This window comes from Trichosurus vulpecula, chromosome 9 (assembly GCF_011100635.1).
Source record: "Trichosurus vulpecula isolate mTriVul1 chromosome 9, mTriVul1.pri, whole genome shotgun sequence".
In the NCBI taxonomy this organism is placed as follows: domain Eukaryota; kingdom Metazoa; phylum Chordata; class Mammalia; order Diprotodontia; family Phalangeridae; genus Trichosurus; species Trichosurus vulpecula.
This window is the reverse complement of record NC_050581.1, coordinates 5,346,476-5,370,223: the sequence shown is the minus strand read 5'-3', so window position 1 is coordinate 5,370,223 and position 23,748 is coordinate 5,346,476. Positions and strand designations below refer to the sequence as shown.

General features: G+C 39.9%; 1 protein-coding gene across 1 annotated transcript in view; it reads left to right on the top strand.

Annotated features, from left to right (window-relative positions):
• LCMT1 (leucine carboxyl methyltransferase 1) overlaps window positions 1-23,748 on the top strand; it is an 87,608-nt gene that overhangs the window by 20,145 nt on the left and 43,715 nt on the right. Inside the window, exon 5 of the mRNA XM_036739761.1 lies at window positions 2,275-2,336. Coding sequence (XP_036595656.1) covers window positions 2,275-2,336 — 62 coding nt within the window. The remainder of the gene's footprint in view (window positions 1-2,274; window positions 2,337-23,748) is intronic.

The following is a 23,748-nucleotide window of genomic DNA, read 5'->3' as shown; positions in this document are numbered from 1 at the left end:
AATGATGGAAGGGACTTTGAAAGACCGTCTGATCCAACCCTTGATGCCCACGGAAGTTAAGTGATTTGTCCTTGGTCACACAGCTTGTAAGTGTCAGAGGTGGGATTTGAACCCAGGTCTTCACTCCAGGCTCAATATTTTATTCACTATATGATGTTGTCTCAAGAGATAGAGTTGGGAAAGGTTTGGATCAAGGGCAAACAGAAGCAGTATGGAAAAGTGGGTAGAATATTTTACTTGGAGTCAGGAGAGACTAGCTTTAGACACCAACTCTGGATGAGAGTAGATGAGCCACTTGGTTCACTTCAGTGGCACTGGGACAATAAATACACAAACCAAATAGCTCTTGTCATTAATAAAGAACTTATTCTGCTGGAGAATCTGCCCTGAAAACAAATAAGTGCAGTGGAAGGAAAACTGAGGCGAGAGAATATTTATAAGAGGGTAACTCCCCCAGAGGAGAGAGCATCTTGCCTGAGCTGAATTGTTCGGCAAGATAAGGATTTCAAGAGAGAAGGGAGAAAGAAGTAGATCCCAGGGGTGGGATGATTTGTACAAATGTCTGACCACAAGATGGCTCATATGAACGTACAAGAGAGAGAAATTGAGTGTGGAGTGCCTCTCTGAGCCTCGCTTTCCTCATCTGTGTGGTAATACCAGTGGTGAATACTTATCTCAGGAAGTTGTTGTAAGGATCTAGTGAGATGTGTATAAAGGGCTTGTAAAATTGCAAGTCCTATAGTGGTTAGCTCTTTTACTCTTCAAGGACTGGAGAAAAAGAGGTGAGTGGGGGGAGGGGGGTTGAAGGATCTTTTTGTGTCAAGTAAGGGTGTGAAGGAAGATCACTGCATATGGCCTCTGTTTTCTCCATAGAGTACAGGTGGAGTCCTCTGCCGAGGAGATGGAGAGGAAGCTGTAGAAGGATTGAGGAGAGAAGAGAATTTGGAACCATAACTCTGCGAATGAACTATTTAGAACTACCTCATTTTCTTTTGTTGTCGGTTGTGTCTGACTCTACATGACCCCCGTGGACAAAGTCCATGGGCTATTCTTGGCAAAGATACTGGAGTGGCTTGCTATTTCCTTGTCCAGTGTGTCTCCATTTTACAGACAAGGAACTGAGGCAGATAGAGGTTAAATGACTTGCCCAGGGTCACACAGCTAGCAGGTGTCTGAGATCAGATTTTAGCTCATATCTTTCTGACTCCAGGCCTGGTGCTCTATCCACTGCACCACTTTCCTGCTGCACAAATTACTTTTCATTTGGGATGGGAATCTTTTAAAAAACATGCTAGACATATTCCTGTTTTACTTTTTCTTTACTTCCATTATCAAACTGTGATCCTTTGTGGCATTTTGTTTGCCCCAGTGCAAAACTTTGATCTGCCATCAGGATCTGTCAGTTGTTGTCAACACATGTTAAAGTAATTCTTATAGAATACAAAATTAAATTAGTCTGACAATTAAGTTGAATAAACTAGAGGGAAGGATAGTGTGGATAGTAACCCTAAAATAAGACCTTTTTGAGAGGGTAAAGGAAACAGAGATGCATATTAAAAAATTGCTATGCAAGATTACTGTTCTGCGTGTTGTGAAAGATCGACAGAGATGAGGAACTGTCCATCGGTCTGGGGAGAGGCATGGAGGTAGGGACCACAGCCGCCATTCGCAGATTTGAATTTAGTTGCAGAGAAAAAGGCCGGTAGGAATTGAATGCGCCTCTGTTGACGAGCAGAAGACAGTCTGAGCTTGATGACTGCCTAAAGGCAGATGTGTTGGTGTATGGCTTTTGTTTTGTTTTTTGGTGGAGAGGTAAGTCAGAGGGTGGGAACAGTAGTGCAGTCTGTGTGCAAATCAGTTCAGTAAAGTCTTCTCCATATTTTATACAGAGAGAAAGCAGAATGTTTAAAAGAAATCCAGGAAAATTGACAGATGTTTTCAAGATGTAGCTTTCTTTAGTTATGTAAAAGCTAGAAGGGATCTGAAAATCAAAAATACAGTTGGAAAGTAATCATGGGCTTCTTTAAGTATGAGCCCTTTCTGGTAATCAAGGTGCGATTCATTATTCCAGTGTTATAAATCTTAGTTAACCTAAGCAGGACTCTCTTGTGCTTGCTAAGAGCTAGGAGAAATGCGTGCCCTGTGGAGTGATCCCTGCTTTTTAATACAGTGAAGTTTTTCTTGCTTCCAGCAGAGGGCAACTTGTTATACTTCAGTCATCAGCTTTTCTATGTAAATAAGCCATTTATTTTTCAACTGTCCTTTTTTCCACAGAGCCAAACCTTCTCTATCAAAACCAATCCAGGAATTACATTCAGAGGAGTCTTTTCTACTAGGCAAGTAAAAACACATTATAGTATTCGTAAAATTCATTTTTATTTTTTGAGGTTTACTATATTTGGATGGATGTGTTTTATTTTGGTATACTCTTTTATTTTGGCATATATAGTATACTTCCACTAACCTTCTTTGTGCTTCTGGGTTTACAAAAGCTCCTTTCACAAGTTACCTTTGTACACAATTAGGGGTTATTATGTAAATGACCATATTCTTTTGACATTTTGGGGAGCATAGAATCTGCTATTGAAACAGCCCCTTTTGTGTCCTTCCTTCCCTATGAAAACATTTTGCTTTTTTTTTTAGGCCTTCCTTATATACTTTAATCAGAGATTTAAAATAAAGGTAATGGAAAAATGACACTATTAGTTTATATCTTAGTGTAAATACTCTGTTGCCAGTGTGGTATAGAGTAAAAGATGTACAGCATTTGGAGTTGGAGGATATCGACTTGCCACTTGTTATCAGTGTGTCCTTGGACAAGTCACTTAACTCACTTAACTTTTTTAGGTCTCAGTTCTGTAAAATGAAGGGTCAGAACTAGATGATTGCTGAGTTTCTTTCTGGCTCTAAAAAATCCATTATTTTTGTCCATTTCTTGTAGTAAAGTTTAAGTAAGGTAAAGTCACATAAACATATTACTAATCTAACCATTTCAGTCTTTGCTCTTCTCACTTAATACACCAAATGTAATGTGATATGTCTATTATATATGAGTGTGTGTATACATACCTTTACACACACACACACACACGTGTGTGTCTCTGTGTGTGTGTCTGTCTAAACTGGCCTTAGATTGAAGCTGACTGGGTGTATGTGTTTCTATATCTACATATGTCTCTATCTCTGTGTCTTTCTGTCCATTTGTCTGTCTTTTTCTCTCTTAGAGAGCCTATCTCAGAGCCAGCAAGACCTGAGTTCACTTTCTGCTTCTGACGCCTATTGGCTGTGTGGCCCTGGCAACATCATGTAACTGCTCCATGTTCCAGGCAAATCTCTAAGACTGTTGGTTGCAGAGAAGGTGCCAGCCTGCATTGGTAGAATTCCTTATTCAGCACTTTTTAGCACAGCCCCTGCCATGTAGTAGGTGCTTCATCAGTGTTTGTCCACTGCCTGACTCATATCAGTGAAACCAGGCTCTGGTCCTGAACCCTCCCCCCAGCACCCCTCTTTCCCTTACATCCACATAATTAAAATCAGGTATTACAATAAGAAATATGAAGATGGCCAAAGTAGCCTTCATTGTATTTTAGGAATTCTGGGATGAAAATGGAGAAGATAAAGCTGAAACTTTGAGACAGTCCTTAGAATCCACGTAAATGGCTATCACGGTGTTCTTTGTGTAGTTGACGCTCATTAAATATTTTGATTTGATACATATATATGGTTGGTACATTTCAAAACTCTGAATGGTCCAGTTTTTACAGTTGATAGAAAGCTTTGCTGTAAATAGATGAGTGAGAAACCCTTTTGGTTAGTGTAAAATTGCAAGTGGTTTACATTGGATGTTCTCCTTTGTCTCCTGTGTTAAAACAACTGTTACCACAGTGGTTGCAATGTCTTGTAGTCTTATCTTTGTACTTCTGAGTACTTAAATTATATTTAGCTTTCATCCAGTCTTACAGTGCTCTCACTTTGTAGCTGTCTAGAGGTTCAGTGGGCTCATTCTTCTTTCATGACAAGAAATAGTCATATAGGTTGGTTTTTTACAGTAATAAGACCTGATGACAGGGGAACCCAACAATCATCACACAATCTTTTTTTTTCCTAATAAACCTGCTCTTACAGGCACATGCTTTAATCTCTAATCTTCTCAGTGATTGTATTCCCATGTGGACTTGTAGAGGTAGCAACTCCTGTGTTTTATGGCACAGATAAGCTTGAATCTTAAACGTAGCCACCTTTGTGTAAAAGAACCACTCTTCATGCTTGGTCTCCCCAAACTTGTTACTTTACTTAAAAAAATGTTTTTTAAACTGAATACTCATTAAACAAAAGCAAAACAAAAAGCACATGAATTAAACAATAAAATATTATGTAAAAACTGCGGCCTTTGACAAAGTAGAACAAAATTAACTAAACAAGCCAAAAATGCCTTTGCTTTATGTCTTTTTCCAGGTCTCTTGGAAGTTCTTCTTTCTTTGTGTTTCTTCCTTTTAAGATACACTAGTAGTTATGTTTATAATTCTGAGTCTACCGTCCTTGCTTCTCATGTCTTTAAATATTTCCTTAGTTGCTCTGTGAATCTTTTTACAGCAATATGATCTATTCCATTATATCAAAATTCAGCCATTCTTTAGTTGTTGTTCATGTAGGTTGTTTCCATTTTTAAAAAAACTACAAATAGAATGGCCGAGAATGTTTTTATACAAATAGGTACTTTGCTTCTTTTTTGTAGAATTGCCCGGTATAAAGTCATGATCACTTCTGTAACTTTTACTGTTCTTCTGTAGTGTTTTTGAGGCAGGTAGATAGTGTGGGGGCTAGAATGCTATACTTAGGAGTCAGTAAGCCCTATGTTCGGATCCTCCCTCAGATACCTACTAGTTGTGTGACTGTGGTCAAGTCACTTAACCTTTCTCAGCTCCAGTTTCCTTATCTGTAAAATGGGGGTTAAAAAAAAGTCTCTAGCACCTTCTTCTCCTCCTTGGGTGGTTGTGAGGAAAAAAATCAGATAATTTTTGTAAAGTGTTTTGCAAACCTTAAAGCACAATTTAAATGCTAGCTGTTTATGTTATGAAGGCAGAATTCATGATTTCAAAGAAAATCACATATGTGCCTGAATGGTTCAGAACTACAGGATATAAGGAATTCTCTAAGTAGAAGGCAGAAGAATTAAAGCATTTATTCAAGCGCCGAAGTAGCAGACCCACGAACCAGTGTCCCCAGTTCGATATCCTGGCCAAAAACTTCCAGGCCCAATAAGTCCGCCTCACAAGAGTAACCAGGAGGTTACAGAAAAACATGATGTCATTAAACCAGATCATATTCGTGCTTCCCCCCTTCAGTAAGAAGATTACCCACTGGCCTCAAGCCCTTGCTCAGCACTCTCTGGTCCTCACTGGGGTCAGCCCTGCTACCAGCAGTGCCTGCTTCTTTAGCTTCTTTGGCTTCAGCTTCAGCTGTCGCTGCCGCTGCCGCTGGCTCCAGCAAGTCTCAATCTCCAAGCTGTGTTCTCTCCTTTTATACGGTTTCAGACATCATCAAGCGTGGTCTAAGCGACCAGAACTTAAGCTCCTCTGGTTGGCTCTGGTCTTAGCACCTCCCCTTAGGACCCTGGGAGTTTCACGCCCACATTGGCTTAGCACCTAGTAATTAGGGGTTTGGGGCAAACTTGGGAGCAAAGATCTAATCAGACCTTCTTAGCTGGCCCCACTGCCTTAGTGGGCCCCACCTTAAGCCTATTCAAATGGGGGGAAGGAGCTTCTCACATACTGATTGCTTTTTTAATTTGTTGGCTTGCTTTATGATGTATTAGGACGCCTTTTTCCCTACAGCCCTGTTGACAGTGTGTTTGATCATGTTCCTTGTCATTTTGCCATCTGACCTCTGTCATTTCTTACATTTCTCATATACAGTATCTAGTATCACCGCATTTAGACTTACTGTGTATAAGAATTATACACTAATGTAATAGTATTTTTGTTTTCTGGTTTTCTCTTATCAGGACCCGAGTCCAAGCCCCTAGACAAAGCTGAATTTGTGTCAGCAAAGTTCTTGCCTCCTGAGGCTTCTTAGAGTGATCGTGTTTGGGGTTATTTATTAAATTTGTTGAATAAGTATTATTGTGGTTTTGAGATTCTCAGTGAAAAATATGTGTTTACAGTGAATAAGTGGTACAGAATGTCTTTAATTTTGCATTAACATGCTATGGTATCTTCTATAGAAATGCCATTTTTAATAGGTCTTTCCTCTCAGATAGTTCATAATGTCATAGTCTTAAGAGTTGGAAGGATCCTCGGAGAACAACTAATCTACCCCTCCCTCATTTCAAAGATGGGGAAACTGAGGCCCATAGAACTTCATTTTTGTCCCTAGATCACACATCTGGTTAAGTGTCAGAGTGGGAATTGGAACCCTGGTCTAACTAATCCAGTACTCTTTTCTGTTTTATAATACCTTGATTCCTCATAAAGTCACTAGCTTCCACTTGCTCCAATCTAATTTTTAAAGTAGTATTTTCTTCAGTGGTCTTTCGGACCTCCTTCTCCATTTGGCTAATTCTGCCTTTCAAGGCATTCTTCTCCTCATTGGCTTTTTGGAGCTCTTTTGCCATTTGAGTTAGTCTATTTTTTAAGGTGTTGTTTTCTTCAGTGTATTTTTCAGCATTTTTTTGGGTCTCCTTTAGCAAGTCATTGACTTGTTTTTCATGGTTTTCTCTCATCCTTCTCATTTCTCTTCCCAATTTTTCCTCTACTTCTCTAACTTGCTTTTCCAAATCCTTTTTGAGCTCTTCCGTGGCCTGGGGCCAGCTCATGTTTTTCTTGGAGGTTTCTGTTGTAGGCTCTTTGACTCTGTTAACTTCTTCTGTCTGTATGTTTTGGTCTTCTTTGTCACCAAAGAAAGAATCCAAAGTCTGAGACTGAATCTGGGCGCGTTTTTGCTGCCTGGCCATATTCCCAACCAACTAACTTGACCCTTGAGTTTTTCAGCGGGGTATGACTGCTTGTAGACTAAAGAGTTCTATGTTCCACGTTTGGGGGGGATGCACCAGCTCTGCCACACCAGCACCACTCCTTCCCCAAGAACCCCCAACCCGGACTGGGCTTAGATCTTCAGCAGGCTGTGCACTCCTGCTCTGATCCGCCACTTAATTCCTCCCACCAGGTGGGCCTGGGGCCGGAAGCAACTGCAGCTGTAGCTGCCCCACCTCCGCTGCCCCAGGGGCTGGAAGCTGAACCCCGGACTCCTTCTACTCCCGCAGCTTTTCCCACTAACCTTCTCCGCTGTCTTGGGTGTTTGTGGGTTGAGAAGTCAGGTAACTGCCGCAGCTCACTGATTCAGTGTGTTAGGGCACGGTCCGCCCGGCTCCTGGTCTGGTTGGTCCGAGCCGCTGAGGCTGGGCTCTGCTCCACTCCGTTCCCAGCTCCGAGCTCCGTGTGGGATAGACCTCACCCAGAGACCATCCAGGCTGTCCTGGGCTGGAGCCCTGCTTCCCTCTGCTGTTTTGTGGGTTCTGCAGTTCTAGAATTGGTTCAGAGCCATTTTTTATAGGTTTTTGGAGGGACTCGGCAGGGAGCTCATGTTGGTCCCTGCTTTCCAGCCGCCATCTTGGCTCCACCCCCCACCAGTACTCTTTTCTACTGTAACGCTCTTTAGCATCTGAGTTATTGAATACCTAGAAATCAAGTGAGATATTAGAGTTTTCCCTTGATTTGATTTTTAGTTAACAAGCATTTTTCTGTTTCTCTCCTACCTCCCCCTGCTCCCATTTAAGGGAAAAAAGAAACAAAACCCTTGTAATATATATGCTTAATCGAGCAAAACAAATACCCCCATGCCCCAGAAGGTGTTATCATCCCATATCTTGAACCAACCAACTTTCTCTCTGGGAGTGTGTAGCACAGCTCATCATCGGCCCTCTGGAATCGTGCTTGGGCATTGCATTCATCAGTTTACTTCTATCTTGTAAAGTTGTCCATGTTTACAATGTTATTCTGTAAGTTTTTCTCCTGGTTTTGCTCACTTTTCTCTGTTTCTCTGAACTCCTCCTTTCATCATCTTTTATGGCATGATAGACAGTATTCTGGTGCTTCACATACCTTAATTTGTTTGGCCATTCTCCAGTTCATAGGAATCTATTAGGGTTTCATAATTGTTTGTATGCTTTGCACTAAAACAGTGTTGGTATGTTGAAACAGGAGAGAGAGTTTTGGAAATGGTCATTCCTTTAGCATTTACCTAAATCAGAATTGCTTTCTTTTATTCAATACTTCAAAAGATCTATAATTTAATATTGGCACTTAAGATCAGAATTCCTCTCTGTGTCAGTGTACATGATTGCTCTGGACAAAACAGTTTGTCCCTCAATGGACGCTGCTTTAGAGCAGCTAGGAGGCACAGTGGATAGAGCACTGGGTCTGGAGTTGGGAAGACCTGAGTTCAAATCCATCCTCAGACTCTTATTAGCTGTGTGACCCTGGGCAAGTCATTTAACCCTGTTTGCCTCAGTTTCATCATCTGTAAAATGAGCTGGAGAAGGAAATGCCAAACCACTCTAATATCTTGGTCAAGAAAATTCCAAAAGGGGTCTAGAAGAGTTGGACACCACTGAACAGCAACACGTACACTGCTTTGTTGCTTAGGTGTCTTCTCCAGTGACAGACAGCTGTTGCGATGGGCCCAAGCTGGAACCCAGGATGGTTTACAAGATGCCAGCACTGGTGTTTTGCTGTAATGACATAACTTGTGAAATTCCAGGGTTATCTCTACTGCATAAAGAAGATTTTGGTGGAGGTGTTCTTTGTTAACATTTTACAGTATCATTGGATTTACCGTTAGAAGGAAGAGCCCAAACCACGCATTTTACAGATAAGGAACTAGAAGACTAGAAAAGTTGAGTGACTTGTCTTTGATCTCTTAATCCAATAATCTTTCTGCTGCACCATTCTGTCTCTCTTTTAATGCCATAAGAAATATATAATAAAATCCTTTCGTGTAGGTAAAATAATGTTAAAATGAAGAAAAAATGTTGGAAAATTTGCCCTTTAAAAATTCAGATTCTTCCATAAACATAAAAAGCACTGATATTCTCATTAGGAAGAAGTTTAGAGTTTTCATTAGGCTTGAATGCTAATGTGTTCTGTTGGCTTGTTTAGAAGGAAAAGATGAAAAAATTTACATATTCACAGGTAATTTAAATTTCTTCCTGGTTAGAAGCATAGAACTGAGGACTGTTTAGGTTGCTAAGGAAAAATTTCTTAAAATAACCCTAAACTTGGTTGGTTGGCAGTTCTTGGTCTTTCCAGTAATAAAATGGTCTCTTAAAAAATAAGATATTTTTGTTTTTATAATTGCCTTTTTTCCTTTTTAAATTTGATTCATGTTGTAATATTTTGCTTTATTCGCAACTACTTGGAAGGGTCAAGCACATTGTAAGAATTTGCATGTGAAATGAGGGAATTGGATCAGGAATATTTTAATAACTGTATCAGCTTTTGAACTTATATGTAGACCGAGTATACATTTTATTTTTGCTAAAAATAGACCAGTTATCCTAGTGTTTTACAAGGTTGAAAACTGTCTCCTCATGCCATTTATTGATTGCTCCTTTCTGTATCATATTCTCTGTGCCCTCAGCTTCTAGAGAAAGTGTCCCAGCCAGGGCTCTGGCTGCCTGGGTGTTGGATGGGGTAGAAAATACTGATGCCTAATAGGCAGCGAAGGACAAAAAAAATGACTTCTTCCTTTTAAATCGCTGTTGATTTGGGTGATGTCATTTGTCACTACTCTTTTTACGCGTCCACCTCTCCACTTCCCAGGCTCAGAGAATCTTGGGGTGTTACACCTGAGAGGAGTTTGAGAACTTGAGAATCTTAGGGTTAGCGTGGAACGTAGAGATGGGTGATCTGGACCAGGCCTTTAATAGTGCACGGGGGCAAATGGAAGCCCAGAGAGAGGGGGGACAACTTATTAGTCTGTTAGGTAGCCTAGTGCAGAGAATGCTGGAACTAGACTGGGGAAGATTTGGGCTCGGATCCTGTCTCATACATGTAGTGGCCTCTCTCTGCCTCAATTTCTTCATCTGTAAAATAGAGATAATATCTACTTCCTTTTGTGAGGATTATTTCATATACATAGGCGCACACACGCCCATAGGATCACTTTACAGACCTTGAAGTAATATATAAATATTTAACGTTGTCAGTGACAGGACTAGTTAGAGCCTGCCTCCTGACAGCCAATCCAGCTCTTTTTCTATTGTGCCACAAATCAGGATTCTCTTCTCTCCTTACATCAATTCTTTTGAAGGAAGTGTTTGCCACTGAAATGCTTTCAACTACCATCTGGATCCTAAAGGGTGCTAACATTCCTATCTCCCTCTCATCTTATTTTAGTTGTCTACAAGTAGAATTCCATTTTATTTTATTTTTTTAAGTTTTTTTTTTTGGAGAGGGAAGGCAAGGTAATTGGGGTGAAGTGACTTGCCCAAGGTCACACAGCTACTAAGTGTCAAGTGTCTGAGGCTGGATTTGAACTTAGGTCCCCCTGACTCCAAGGCTGGTGTTCTGTTCATTGTGCCGCCTAGCTGCCCCATAGAATTCTATTTTAACAAATACTTCACTTAACCCCCTTGCCTCGCCTCTCCCTTCCAAAAAAAACCCAACCCCAAAACAAGTACCATTACATCCTTAAAATAATACCAGTTCTCTGTAATGAAAATATTTCTACATCCATAATGGTAGTCTTTAGTGACACCGCTTTTTTCTAATTGAGTGGGATTAATTATATACTGTAATATTAATGAATAATATTTTATTACATATGTAACAAAAAAGTATAAGTCATTTGAATTTTCACTAAAACTCTGTAATGAACAATAAGATTTTGCAGAGCTGGACGGTTCTGATTGAGTATTGAAGCTGTCAGATGTGGTAATAGGTCCTCTCAGGGCAGCCCCAAATGGTAGAGTTCCAGTATAAATTTCAGCTGTCATCACCCAGATTCAAAAGTTAGGAATTTTCTTCTAGCTAGCATGCCTCTGGAATTTGTGGTCTTTTCCCCTTCCTGTTCTCCTGATGGTGCCCTTTCCTGACTTTGTCCATTGTGGTACAGCTTTACAGCCAGCTGTTGTTACATCTGCAACTTTTTTTTTTTTTGGCTACAGATGAATATATGCCACAATATGGATGTTAGTGTAAAAATCATATGCAGATTAGGTAATTTTCAGGCTCCTCATTTAGTCTCTCTTAAACTTGAAGCTTTTAGCAGCTTATTCTAGGCAATCACTGTTTTAATCTCTTTCCAGTTTCCTTTTTCTCTTCTTTTATGGTACCATTGGTTGATTCCTCCTCTAGTGTTCTTCTCGATCTTTGGGGTTATTATCCTGGTAAATGTTAGATGTCGTCTCTGAAATCCATTCCAGGTCATCCTGAGTACAACATACACTGAAACTAAAAATTGTTAGAGAATTTAGCAGTTTTTAACCATAATTGTTAATCCTTAAACATTCCCTCTGCCCATTGAAACCTCTTGAAAATAAAACAGCTGCCACAGTATATAATATTCCACATTTGTAGTTCCCCATCTCTCTACTGAATCAAGAGGGATATGTTTCAAAATTGATGAGCACTTTCTCAGATGCAAAGTCTGTTGTATAAGGGCCCAAAATATCTGCCTGGAGGATTTTAAACCAAAAATGATTGTGTGGTAAGAAACATGGAAGGGGCAGAAAATATCTAGCTAGAGCTATTGTGACAGATTTCTTAGAGGCAGCAGGTATGAAATAAAAGTTTTCTGTCTGTATCCTCTTTGCTTAATTCTGTGATTTGCATGTAGTAAGCACTTAATGCTTTTTTATTGCCTCATGGCATGAAGCTGGGATGAATGGTCAGTGCTTTATAAAGGTATTCTTCTCCATTTTTGTGTCATGGACCCTTTGGCAGTCTGGTGAAGTCTGTGGCCCACTTCTTAGAATCGTGTTTATGAGCATCTGAAAGAAATACTAGATTTCAAATAAAGATGTAATTTGTTTTCCAGTCCAATTTCATGGATTCCCTGAAAGTCTATGGATCCCTGCTCCGAATGAAAGAATTAGAACCTAAAAAGATACAGACAGGCTACAGTGTGGACTGAAGCAAGCAAGATCAAATTAGTAGAAATAAGTACGAACAAGACAGTTTTGTAAGGACAGAAGGAGGAGACAGCAGTCTAGATAGAAAGCAGTTCATGTGATAAAGATGTCAGGGTTCTATGATGTGGTCATGAAAAACCCTCATGTCATCTTAGACTATCTTAGGTACAGTGCTTCGGGCAAACTTTCCGATTGTCCCGTTGTATTCTGCCGCGGCAGCTGGGCTGTGTTTGGTGGAGGGTTTTGTATTCTGAATGTCACATTTTGAAGGGGATGTTGGCAAACTGGAGAGCACGGAAAGGAGAATGCGGATGGGGATGGGACTGTGACTGTGCCACTTGGGGATTGTCATTCCCTCCCTAAGAATCTTCAGTGGCTCCTTATTACATTAAGGATAAAACATCAACAACCTAGCTTGGGATTTCAAGCCTTTCGACATGACTTCAGGCAACTTTTCTACATTTACCTCATATTAGTATTCTGCTTCTCTGGCAAACCAGACTGCTTGTTCCCTAAACTGACCGTTCCATATCATGTCTCCATGCCTTTGCACAGGTTTGTCTTCTGTGCTTGATTTCACTCTTCACATTTCTCCTTTTTGCCTGGAATTCACTCTTTCTTAGACCTGCTGTCTTCAAAGCTCAGCTCCTGTTACCTCTACAGGAAGCCTTTCCTGACCCCCTCAGTTGTTAGCATTTTCTTATTCTTCAAATTATCTTGCGTTTACTTAGCCGTTTCCTTGTTTGTTTTTAGCCTCCAGTAGAATATAGTCTCTTGGAGGCAGGGGCTGTTATTCTTTTCTGTCTTTGTGTTTTCTATGCGCAACACAATTTGCTTATTGCGTATCGAATTGAATTAAGTTAATTAAAGGAGCTGGGGTTGCTTATCCTGTTGGAAGGGAAGGCTTAGGTGATCAGTGTAACAGTTTTCAAATATTTGAAGAACTTCCATATGGAAGAGTGATTAACCTTTTTTTCTGGATTGGTCCCAAACAGCAGAATTAGGAGTGGTCCAAATTGTACAATAAAATTAAACAATAATTTGTTTAAAAGCAGTAGTTGTTTAAAACAATTAAACGTTAAAATTCTATCTCTATTTTTACTACCTTCTAATTTGAAGTGCAGATTCTGCTCGGTGTAATAAAACACTGATTAAAGATATCCGGAGATGAAATGGCTTCCTTGGGTGGAAAAGAGCCATTCCTGAGATCTTCAGGCAGTGGGTGGATAATATTTGTTGAAAATATTAAAGATTGGATTTATGATTTGACCCAGGGCTGACCTCTGAGCTTTTTCTAATTCTAAGATTCAAGGATTCTTTGATTCTATGAATGCCACTGTTGAAGACGAACAATTTGTGAATTAATATCTTGTTTCTTAAACTGTTCTGGGAAGCTCTAGGGGTTTCTGCATTATGTGAATAAAGGTTCCATAAGAAAATGTCAAAGCTAACGACATGATTCCTTCTGAAGTATTAACTGTAAAGTTAAGAGTTATGTGCAGTGTTTTTAAGCGTTAAACAAGTTTAACATCCCCTATTTGGCTGTGTTTTTCCACATGTATCTTTTCTCGGAGTATTTAGTTCTCCAAAACTAAAATTTATGAATTGCGTTAACTTTATTTGAAAACAAACATTCTCCATGGCCAGGTTAATTTGGAAAATGAAACATTTCTGGTTTCATTCTGCTAAGCAGCATATCTGTAAGAGCAAGTCATTGGAATTTTTGTTATCTATGTGAAATAGTGAAGACAATTGACCATATGATCCTAGGCAAAGAAAGTACATTTATGGCGCTTGGCGTTTTTAGCTGTTGCCCTAAGTTTTGTAAATTTTCATCAACTCAAATACATTGTCTAGGGGTAGTAGGTATTTTACATAATGTAATAAAACCAATGAATTGGATCTTTTTCAGTTAAGTGTCAAAGTTCACAACAGTTGGGCAACATGTATTCCTGCCTTTGAGCAACTTTGGAGACCATATAATTTTGTCTTTTCAGAATCACAGTCCAACAAGATTTGGAAAAGACTTCATAGTCCATCTGGTCCAACACATACCTGAACAAGAATATGCTTTGTGACGTAGCAGACAGTTGGTCATTCAGCCTTTGCTTGATGACCTCTAGTGATACGGAGCCCATTACCTCCCCAGGCAATCCATTGTATTGTTGGTTGGGTCTAATGCTCCAGTTGTTCTGGTTTTGTCCTCTGGGACTAAGCAGTATAAAGCTGATCCTTCTTCCACATGAAGAAAAGTATCACATTTCTCCCAAGACCTCTTTTCTCCGTTTCTTTCAGCCGATCCCCCGTATGGATGATGTTGAGACCCTACAGTATCTCGGTTGTTCCTTCCAAAAATGCAGCACCCTGAACTCAAAACAGCCCTCCAGAGGTAGTCTGACTGGGGCAGAAGACAACAGTATGTCTCTCAGTGTAGTCTTAAGATTGTGTAAGCTTTTCGAACTGTCACATCACATCAAGTCATGTTGAGTTGGAAGTCTTTCTTCTAAAAGTCCCTGGTCTTTTTTTCAAGAAAACTGCTTTGTGACTACACGTCTTCATTTTGTACTGGTGAAGTTGATTTTTTTGAACTTGCACTTAAGACTTTACATTTATCCTTATTAAATCCCATCTGATTAGATTCAGTCCAGTGTCCTAGTCTGTCAAGGTCTTTAGTTGTTCCTTCTTTGTGCCATCCATGAATTTGATAAGTATGCCATTTATTCCTTTATGCAAAATCATGGGAAAAAATGATTAGTAGTACAGGGCCAGACACAGACCCCTTGGTGACTTGTCACATACTTAGGAAGGTTCAGAATACGAAGTCTTATTCAAGGAAACATGGAATTCACACCTAGGAGTAAAGCAAGCCAGTGTTATTGGGGGGAGAGACTCTCAAAATGGAGGGCGGTCAGGGAAAATGGTGGAAACTGGTCAGGTCCAGTAAGCCCCAAGGTAGAATTGGGCACACTGCTGGGGCCCTGAAGGGAATGGGGCACCTGTTCCTAAACCAATAAAGTCTGGTAGGTTTTTATAGGATTCTTATCTGGGTTTAGCAGGACCAGGCTTTGGGGGAAGAGATGGAAGAGCCCGGACCTGATTTATGCTCTTGGGAGAAAGGAAGCCTCCTCAGCCATTGGAGGCTAATTGATATTCAGACTCCACACTAGCAGGGGAAAAAGGGGCTTTGGGCTATTGCTTATGGTCTCACTCTGAAAGAATGATACAGCCTTCCCCCTCAGAGGTTTTTAGCTTTCCCAGGGTGGCTTCATATAGCAGGTCAGGGATTGTGCATTGAAAAAATCCAAAAACATGCACATTGTGTAACACTCGCGGAACCTTCCGTCTGCACAAAGGAGTAGGTTGGCAGTGTCTTCTCATACCTCTTCATCTGAGCCCAACTCGAGATTTATAATTTGGTTACTTTTACTTTTGTTTTTTTGGTGCGGTGTTCGTTCCCATTTACATTGTTGTAGTCACCAGAATATTATTTTATTGGCTCAGCTTACTTTACCCTCCATCAGTTCATATACGTCTTCCCCAGGCCTCTTTGTACTCATCACACACATCATTTTCTTACAGCGCAGTGGGGCTCCACTACATTGATGTACCACAATTAGTTTAGCTGTTCCCCAGTGGATGGGCATCTACTTTATTTTCCATCCTTAGTTATTACAAAAAGTGCTGCTCTAAGTATTTTGGAGTATATGGCTTCCTTGGGATGTAAACCCAGTAATGGAGTCTCTGGTTCAGAGGATGTGGACATTCTGTCATTTCACTTGCATAATTCCAAATTGCCTGTCTTTCCACAACCTGCTCAGCCTTCACTGTTACCATTTTTGGTCATTGCAAATTTTCAGGGGATGAGGTGACATCTCGGGCTTGTTTAAGTTTACATTTCTCTTATTAGTGATTTGTGGCATTTTTTCAAGTGGTTGTGAATACTTTCCAGTTCTTATTTTGAGAATTCTTTGTTCATATCTTTTGACTGTTTATCTGTTGGGGAGGATCATATAATTTAAAACTGGAGGAATCTTAGAAATCACCTAGTCCAGCTTCTTTGTTTCAAGTTGTGAAAACTCAGATCTCTGAGATGAAGCGACTTGGTCAAAGGTCACATAATATAGTAAGTAGCAGAGGCCAGGTTTGACCTCTCCTTCTCCACGGACTTCCGAGATCATATGTGTTTTCACAATAATGTAACATAATATACTTGGCACTCTTGGGTGTTGTGAATGTAGACATACTGATTTGAACTTATTATTTGGCAGAGTCAAGCAATCTGTCATTTCCCTACTACCTAGAATTTCAACTTCTTGCTATCCATTTTTGTTCTCTCCTATTCTAAAGATCATTCTCCCTTGGTGTTTCGATAGATTCGTCATCTCTTCAGTGTTGGTCATCCGTTTTGTGCTATAGATTGAAATGCATTCATGTGTTTTTATTCTTTTCTACTCTTGTCTTCACATAAATCAAAGGTCTACACCACGTTCCAGGGCCTTTCTCTGAATCTTCTGACATTATGTGGGTATCAGTACAGATCTTTCCACGCATTTATCCCTTAACAGTCCTTTATGATTGACCTACCTCCTCTTCTCTTCTTGTATCTCTTTCATGTATAATTCTGTTCCTTAGAGAAGCATATTAAAGTGGAACACCTTGAGTCTTCTGTCATCCAGTATCACCACCCCTTCATTCTCGAAGTAGCGGTTTTAGTCTTTTTCTGTTTGTTGTTTTGTTTTGCGGGGTTCAGTGACTGGCCCAGGGCCGCAGCTAGTAAGCGTGTTAAGCGTCTGAGGCTGGCAGGGCCGGTGCTCTATCCACTGCACCACTTACTGCCCCAAGTTTTGTTCTTATTTCATCCACTTCCTTTCCCATAGAACTTCAAGAAAACCGTACTTTTTATTGTCCTTTGCTGTCTTCATCAACCTCAATTCATTATGAACGTCAGCATCTCTGACACTGTTCTTGTAGTACTGTGCTACGCTTTTGTCTTTGCTCTTGTTCTGTGATTCCCTGTCCTTCTGCACTTTGCTCTTCTGACTGCTTCAGTAAAATCACACAATGTTTAATTTTCATTTTCGGAGTTACTTTCTCTATTCATTGGCATAGAGCATTGAGTCTTGTATGTACAAGTATAGTAAAACTAGCCAAGTATTTTTTTTCTTTCTCCTATTTGATTTTGCCTAGCTGTAATTTTCTATACAGACAACATAATACAGTGCTGATAAAATTTGAGTAATAATCCTTTTGTTTCACTCTTTTGTTCACCACCTATAGAGCTAACATTGTAGCTAGTTTTCTAATAGAACTAAAGTATTAAATTTGTTAGTGCTTCCCTTCTCTCCCAATTTTTAAAGTCCATCGATAATTAAAGGAAGAGTTGTTAGGAGGCATGCAGGGGTCTTAGAATTTTCACAGGCTTCCCTGAATTGTTTGAATTTTTTTATTCCTTTTGATATAAGTATTAAATGAACACTTTATTATCCTATCTGTTTTGTCTTTTTTATAAAATAGGATCAGTAAACTGGGATAAATGCTAGTGACGTAGTTGACTTTTTTAGGTATTTTTTAAAATAATACAATTGTGATCTTTCTCATAGTACTTTGCTTAAGGCTTTGTTAGTGATTCAATGCCAGTATATCTGCACAGCTTTGCAAAGCCTTTTTTGAAAACTTAATTGAGTTTTTAGCACATTTTGCTCCTTTGGGAATGTGAAGGTCTGGCATTTTTGTGAATAGTTAACCTGGTTCGATTTAAAAAAAAATTCAACTCAAGCACTTGCATATTTTAAGAGCTGTCTCTGGCTTATGATGTTGATTCGACCTTTAGAATAATAGTTGGAATGGATCCTGGATGTCATCTAGTACTAGTTTAATCATCCACTGAAGTGTAGGAGGCCCTTGTACAACATCTCTGACAGCTTCCTAGTGTTTGCTTGAATGATTTGGAGTGATCAGGCCTGTTCCATAGCAGATCAACTCTAGCTGCTGGAAAGCTCTAGAAAGCTCGAATCTGGCCCCTTAGTTTTTTTAGAATAAAATGCAATTGCTTTATTTCTTGTCATGAAATCCTGCCAGCTATCATGACTTTAATTCGTGCACCATTAAAAACAAAAGGAAAATACATGATAGTCTCCTCATTTTGCAGAAGAGATATTTGAGTCACAGAGGAGACTAAATGATTTGCTCAGGGTAATACAGTGCTTTAATGGCATTCTTTCTGTTACTTCAGACTTCCTTATATTGATCTGAAGCTTGCTTCCTTTAAAGTCCATTCTTTCCTCCATCATTTTTTTTTACTCAGCAAATATTTATTGAATGCCTCATATAACTCCTAGCCCTTTGGTCCTGCTTTCAGTCTCTGGAACACCACAATGTAGGTCTATTACTAATACTGCTTCTGTGTTACAGCTCTTCCGATATTTGAAAATGGTGCCGTTGTTTTCTCTTAATCTTTGTTTCAGGCTGAACATTACCAGGTCATATGGCGATCCGTATGTAATATCGTTTACAGATTCCCCTTCTTCCCAAAACCACCACCATCCTGCTTTCATGCATTTGGATATTTTATTCCCTCTTGTCTGGGAGGAGAGAAAAGCAGGAATCCTTCTTTGCCCCTAATTCTCTCTGATGAGCTGTAATCTCAGTGTACAATGAAGGGGCTAGACAGAATGATCTCTGAGGTTCCTTAGAGAGAGGATTCTAAATTATATGATATCGAAGAGCTTTCTAGAGCCTTCTAATAGGCTGAGGTACAGGTTCATTGTGGAATCTGATTGCTGAATATTTTTATTGTCCATATTTACAATTTCAGTGTGTCTATATATATGCACACATATACACAGGTGTATGTGCATACATGTGCCTTAATACCTCAAGGAACTGGAAATTTGTCCGTAAGAGTTCCTTTGATTGATGCCATTCGGTAGCTCTCTACCTTAGTAATTATCTTTTAGTTCTGTGGCTAAAAAAATTAAGCACCCTATGGCTAACCTGGTGAGGAGCTTCCCCTCATCTTAGCTACGTCCTTCAGTGATAGGAATCTAGTCTGTTCCTGGGCCTGTTCTAAAAAGATCTGGCCAGAGCTTATGTTCTTTTGGCAGACACATCAAGAGCTCAGGGCTGCCATCACACCATAATGTGGTATCCGAAAAGGACTGTAGTGGAAGACAGATGTGTTTCTAAGTGTCTCTTCTGTAGCAGGGAGGTCAATCCTGGCAGAGTCTGTTAAACTGGAGAAGATCTTCAGATGCTAGATCTAGAGTTGGAAGTGACTCCAGGGTTAGTTATCTCACTCAGCTCCTGATTTTATGGAACAGGAGGACTAGGGGAGTTTAGTGGCTAGTCCAGAGTCCTGCAGGCATTAAATGTTAAGGGCAGGATTTGAACCTAGGTTCTCTGATCCTACTGTACCAAGCTGCTTTGAGAATGGCCCTAGTGATGAACTCTTTTGTCTGAAGATCAGTATAACTAAGTGCAGAGAGCCTAATTAATAAAGAGTTGGCCTAAAAAAAAAGTAATGGGTTAGCCACTGGATTATCTTTTTTTTTAATGCATAGCACCTCACATAACTGTGCCTCTTAAAATGTGGCACCCAGAATTAAACACAATGCCCTGGGTGTACTTTGATCAGCAGAGTGTACAGTGGAACCATTAGGACCATGTTTTTTTGAATACTGCATTTCTGTTTTAGCCCAAGAGGGTGTTAGTATGATGAAATTGCTAAAAAACTCTTTCTTTTAATCCAGAGGAATACAAAACTTCATTACTAATTCGTTCTATGAATGTTGAATAGTGGTGCCTTCTAAAATGAAATATAGCAGCTGCTTAAATAGTCCAAATATGCCTGCAATATGAGACAGAAGTTAGATCATGGTGTGTAGCTTAGCCTGTAGTTTTAACATTGCCCTTTTGCAGTGACTTAAATTGGAATATCCCTTGCTTATTCTTATGTTAACCATTGCTCTGCTTGTTAAAAGCACTCTTTTAATGATTACAAATTATTTGATAATAGTTCTCAGCAAAATGTCTTTTTTTCCTCCTTTCCATCCAAGCCAAACCAAATTCTTTTGGAGCTTAATTTTGATTAAAAATACACAGGATTTAGAAGTTTTCCATATCACCTCTAAATAAAGATAACCTTGCTCACTCCTTACATCTACTGGTTAAGTGTTAGCAATGTGAGGATTTTTGGTTTTTTTAGCTTAAAATTGCCTTTGAGAATCTTTTAGTTTATGCCAAGGGCTGTTCTGCAGTTTTACCGTTGTAATGCTTATACTGATTATTTTAATTTGAGGGGTAAACACAGAAGCATTAGTTGGGTTGTTTGTGCAAGATGATGTATACTGTACTGAGTTTTACAGATTGGAAGATTAAACAAGACAGAAGAGCTTCCTAATAGGGAAGGAATAAGGCACGTACAGGCACGCATGAGGCAAAATTCGATACGTATGGGAGCCAAGATGGTGGCTAGAAAGCAGGGAATAGCATGAGCTCCCCACCGAGTCCCTCCAAAAACCTATAAAAAATGGCTCTGAACCAATTCTAGAACTGCAGAACCCACAAAACAGCAGAGGGAAGCAGGGCTCCCGCCCAGGACAGCCTGGATGGTCTCTGGGTGAGGTCTGTCCCGTACAGAGCTGGGAGTGGAGCCGAGCAGAGCCCAGTGTGAGCGGTGTGGACCAACCAGACCAGGAGCTGGGCAGAGCGTGCCCTAGCGCCCTGAATCAGTGAGCTGTAGCAGTTACTAGACTTCTAAACCCACAAACACCAAAGACAACAGAGAAGGTTAGTGGGAAAAGCTGCGGGAGTAGAAGGAGTTCGCTGTTCGGCTACTGCGGGGGCAGCGGAGGTAGGGCAGCTACAGAAGTACAGCTGCAGTTGTTTCTGGCCCCAGGCCCACCTGGTGGGAGGAATTAAATGACAGATCAGAGCAGGAGTGCAGAGCCTGATGAAGATCTAAGTCCATTCCGGGTTGGGGGTTCTTGGGGAAGGAGGAGTGCTGGTGTGGCAGAGCTGGCGCATCCCCCCAAGCGTGGAACATAGTTCTCTAAACTCTACAAGTAGTCATACCCCACTGAAAAACTCAAGGGTCAAGTTGGCTGGGAATATGGCCAGGCAGCGAAAATGCACCCAGATTCAGTCTCAGACTTTGGATTCTTTCTTTGGTAACAAAGAAGACCAAAACATACAGACAGAAGAGGTTAACAAAGTCAAAGAGCCTACATCAAAAGCCTCCAAGAAAAATATGAATTGCTCTCAGGCCATGGAAGAGCTCAAAAAGGATTTGGAAAAGCAAGTTAGAGAAGTAGAGGAAAAATTGGGAAGAGAAATGAGAAGGATGCGAGAAAACCATGAAAAACAAGTCAATGACTTGCTAAAGGAGACCCAAAAAAATACTGAAAAATACACTGAAGAAAACAACACCTTAAAAAATAGACTAACTCAAATGGCAAAAGAGCTCCAAAAAGCCAATGAGGAGAAGAATGCCTTGAAAGGCAGAATTAGCCAAATGGAAAAGGAGGTCCAAAAGACCACTGAAGCAAATACTACCTTAAAAATGAGATTGGAACAAGTGGAACCTAGTGACTTTATGAGAAATCAAGATACTATAAAACAGAACCAAAGGAATGAAAAAGTGGAAGACAATGTGAAATATCTCATTGGAAAAACCCTTGACCTGGAAAATAGATCCGGGAGAGATAATTTAAAAATTATGGGACTACCTGAAAGCCATGATCAAAAAAAGAGCCTAGATATCATCTTTCAAGAAATTATCAAGGAGAACTGCCCTGATATTCTAGAGCCAGAGGGTAAAATAGAAATTGAAAGAATCCACAGATCACCTCCAATAGATCCCAGAAAGAAATCTAGGAATATTGTCGCCAAATTCCAGAGCTCCCAGATCAAGGAGAAAATACTGCAAGCAGCCAGAAAGAAACAATTTGAGTATTGTGGAAACCCAATCAGAATAACCCAAGATCTGGCAGCTTCTACATTAAGAGATCGAAGGGCTTGGAATACGATATTCCAGAGGTCAATGGAGCTAGGATTAAAACCAAGAATCACCTACCCAGCAAAACTGAGTATCATGCTCCAAGGCAAAATATGGATTTTCAATAAAATAGAGGACTTTCAAGCTTTCTCAGTGAAAAGACCAGAACTGAATAGAAAATTTGACTTTCAAACACAAGAATCAAGAGAAGCATGAAAAGGTAATCAAGAAAAAGAACAAGAAAAAGAAATTGCAAGGGACTTACTAAAGGTGAACTGTTTTGTTGACATTCCTACATGGAAAGATGATGTGTATGATTCATGAGACCTCAGTATTAGGGTAGCTGAAGGGAATATGCATATATATGTGTGTGCATGTGTGTATGTATGTATATATGTATGTGTGTATATATATGTTTATATATATATGTATATGTGAGTGTATATGTATGTATATATGTATGTGTATATATATATAGAGAGAGGGCACAGGGTGAGTTGAAGATGAAGGGGAGATATCTAAAAGAAATAAAATCAAATTAAGGGAGGAGAGAGGAATATATTGAGAGAGGGAGAGATAGAATGGGGTAAATTATCTCGCATAAAAGTGGCAAGAAAAAGCAGCTCTGTAGGAAGGGAAGAGAAGGCAGGTGAGGGGGAATGAGTGAATCTTGCTCTCATCAGATTTGACCTGAGGAGGGAATACCATACACACTCAATTGGGTAACTTGCCCCACAGGAAAGAAGAAGGAAGAAGATGAAAAAAGGGGGGGATGATAGAAGGGAGGGCAGATGGGGGTGGAGCTAATCAAAAACAAACATTTTCGAAAGGGGACAGGGTCAAAGGAGAAAATTCAATAAAGGGGGTTAGGTTAGGAAGGAGCAAAATATAGTTAGTCTTTCACAACATGAGTATTGTGGAAGGGTTATACATAATGATACACATGTGGCCTATGTTGAATTGCTTGACTTCTTAGGGAGGGTGGGTGGAAAGGGAAGAGGGGAGAGAATTTGGAACTCTAAAACAGGTGTCCAAAAACAAAAAAAAAAAAGTTTTTGCATGCAATTAGAAAATAGGATACACAGGCAATGGGGCATAGAAATTTATCTTGCCCTACAAGAAAGGAAGGAAAAAGGGGATGGGAGGGGAGTGGGGTGACAGAAGGGAGGGCTGACTGGGGAACAGGGCAACCAGAATATATGCCATCTTGGAGTGGGGGGGAGGGTAGAAATGGGTAGAAAATTTGTAATTCAAACTCTTGTGAAAATCAATGCGGAAAACTAAATATGTTAAATAAAAAAAATATTTCCTAAAAAAAAAATTCATACGTATGAAGGAGTGTTCAAAACCTCTTTGCAGAAGTGGGGGGATGATGGATGTGGAATATTTCACATACTTTCAAACACAATTAATATGTTGGTTGGCTTTGCTTTTTTTTCTCGTTTGAATCTTTATTTACTGAGGTGGGGGGAGGAATATACAGAAATGTAGGTGATAGCTAAACAAAAGATGTCAATAAAAATAAGATTAAAAAAGATCCAGCGTTTACTGAAATTTGTGCAAGAACTCATTTGAAGTTGGGGCATTGGCCAAAACTTTATGAAGGTAGCATGACTTCGGCCAT